Here is a 1,331-nt window from a genome sequence, read left to right as displayed (position 1 = left end):
TATATATATATATGATAAAGAATGAAGGCTTTGTTACATTACTTGTTACATTCGTTATGCATTATGCTCATGCAGGATTGCGCGTAGCTATATTCAACGTTGTGTGTGGGAAACAAGCAGTTACACGCGCTTATCACGACAAATGTCTCCCGAACTCAACAAATCGACGGCTACGCCTGCCATCAATAACCACAAATTATGCTGCAGCAGTAACGCGAACTATAAATACCACTGAAATTTGCATTCTCAGCAGAAGGCGTGTGCCAGCTTCAAGGTGAAACACCATCAGCACACACTATTATTGGACGTCTAGATTCTTCATTAACATTTTAATTACGAAGTACTCTGGAGCACACAATCTTGTCGGTTGTGGTAAAGGTGGCATACACTTAATGAGCTACATTTTGCTACAACGCAGACACAAATACGGAAAAAATACGGGACTAGGACAAATGTTCATAAAAATGGACCTACCTTTGATGTTGCGATATCCACTAGATACACACAGCATCGTTCACATTTCAACAGGCCAATTGACTCCACCATTATCTTTCTGATCAGAACGTCAAGGTCAGTCTGTTCCTCAAAGATGCCTTTTGCAAGTTGAAGCAGTAGCTAGAGTGCAAAGTGTATTGTTAACAAACTTGCGAGGCTATATTAGACAAGTTATTAAAGAAGTAGAGTAATCATGCCACCATGCCTGTAGAATACATGAAATATACTGACTCGAAACAAATCAGGTGCAACACGATATAATACTATAATGGTATGGATGAGTACTCTGGAATATGGTATAAATATTATTATTATTATTATTAATAGTAATAATAATAGTAATAATAAGTGGTATACTAACAAAATATTACACATGTAAAACGCGAAGTACTGCTAGTAGTTAACTTAATTACATGACGTTTAACCTCACCCGGTTTCTTTTATACTCGCGGACGGACATGTCGAACAGTTGCGCGTTCTGTATTCCGATACCACAGAAGGTGAGATATGTCCTGAAAATCTGCAAGTACAGTAAAACTCATGATATTCTGGTGCAGTCATTCTGACAGGAGAGCAATCAATTCGTTGACCTGTATACGAAATGCATTCTATATATCAAAGTGACGTCGATGTAAGGGAATCATATTTTTGCGAAAGGTAAAATATATACGCATTCGACTGGTTATATATATAAAATGCCATAATAGTCAGGGGTGGTAGGGCTAAAAAAGGGCCGTTTGATTCACATTCTTCCAAAAGCACCAAATTTGGCCCAGATGTTGCCCATACCATACTTTTTCGATTTCTGGCGGGCGCCGGAATGGGCGCCCCCCGGG

At 39.0% G+C, this 1,331-nt stretch overlaps 1 protein-coding gene across 1 annotated transcript in view; it reads right to left on the bottom strand.

Annotated features, from left to right (window-relative positions):
* The window catches only part of LOC106809406 (cGMP-specific 3',5'-cyclic phosphodiesterase-like), an 18,320-nt gene that overhangs the window by 12,237 nt on the left and 4,752 nt on the right, over nucleotides 1-1,331 (bottom strand). The window contains exons 4-5 of the mRNA XM_014812470.1: nucleotides 926-1,015; nucleotides 475-615 (exon numbers count right to left, since the gene is read on the bottom strand). Of these exons, the coding sequence (XP_014667956.1) occupies nucleotides 475-615; nucleotides 926-1,015 (231 nt within the window). The remainder of the gene's footprint in view (nucleotides 1-474; nucleotides 616-925; nucleotides 1,016-1,331) is intronic.

Source organism: Priapulus caudatus, unplaced genomic scaffold (assembly GCF_000485595.1).
Source record: "Priapulus caudatus unplaced genomic scaffold, Priapulus_caudatus-5.0.1 Scaffold352, whole genome shotgun sequence".
NCBI lineage: Eukaryota > Metazoa > Priapulida > Priapulimorpha > Priapulimorphida > Priapulidae > Priapulus > Priapulus caudatus.
The sequence above is the reverse complement of the archived record's forward strand: the minus strand, read 5'-3'. Positions and strand labels throughout refer to the sequence as shown.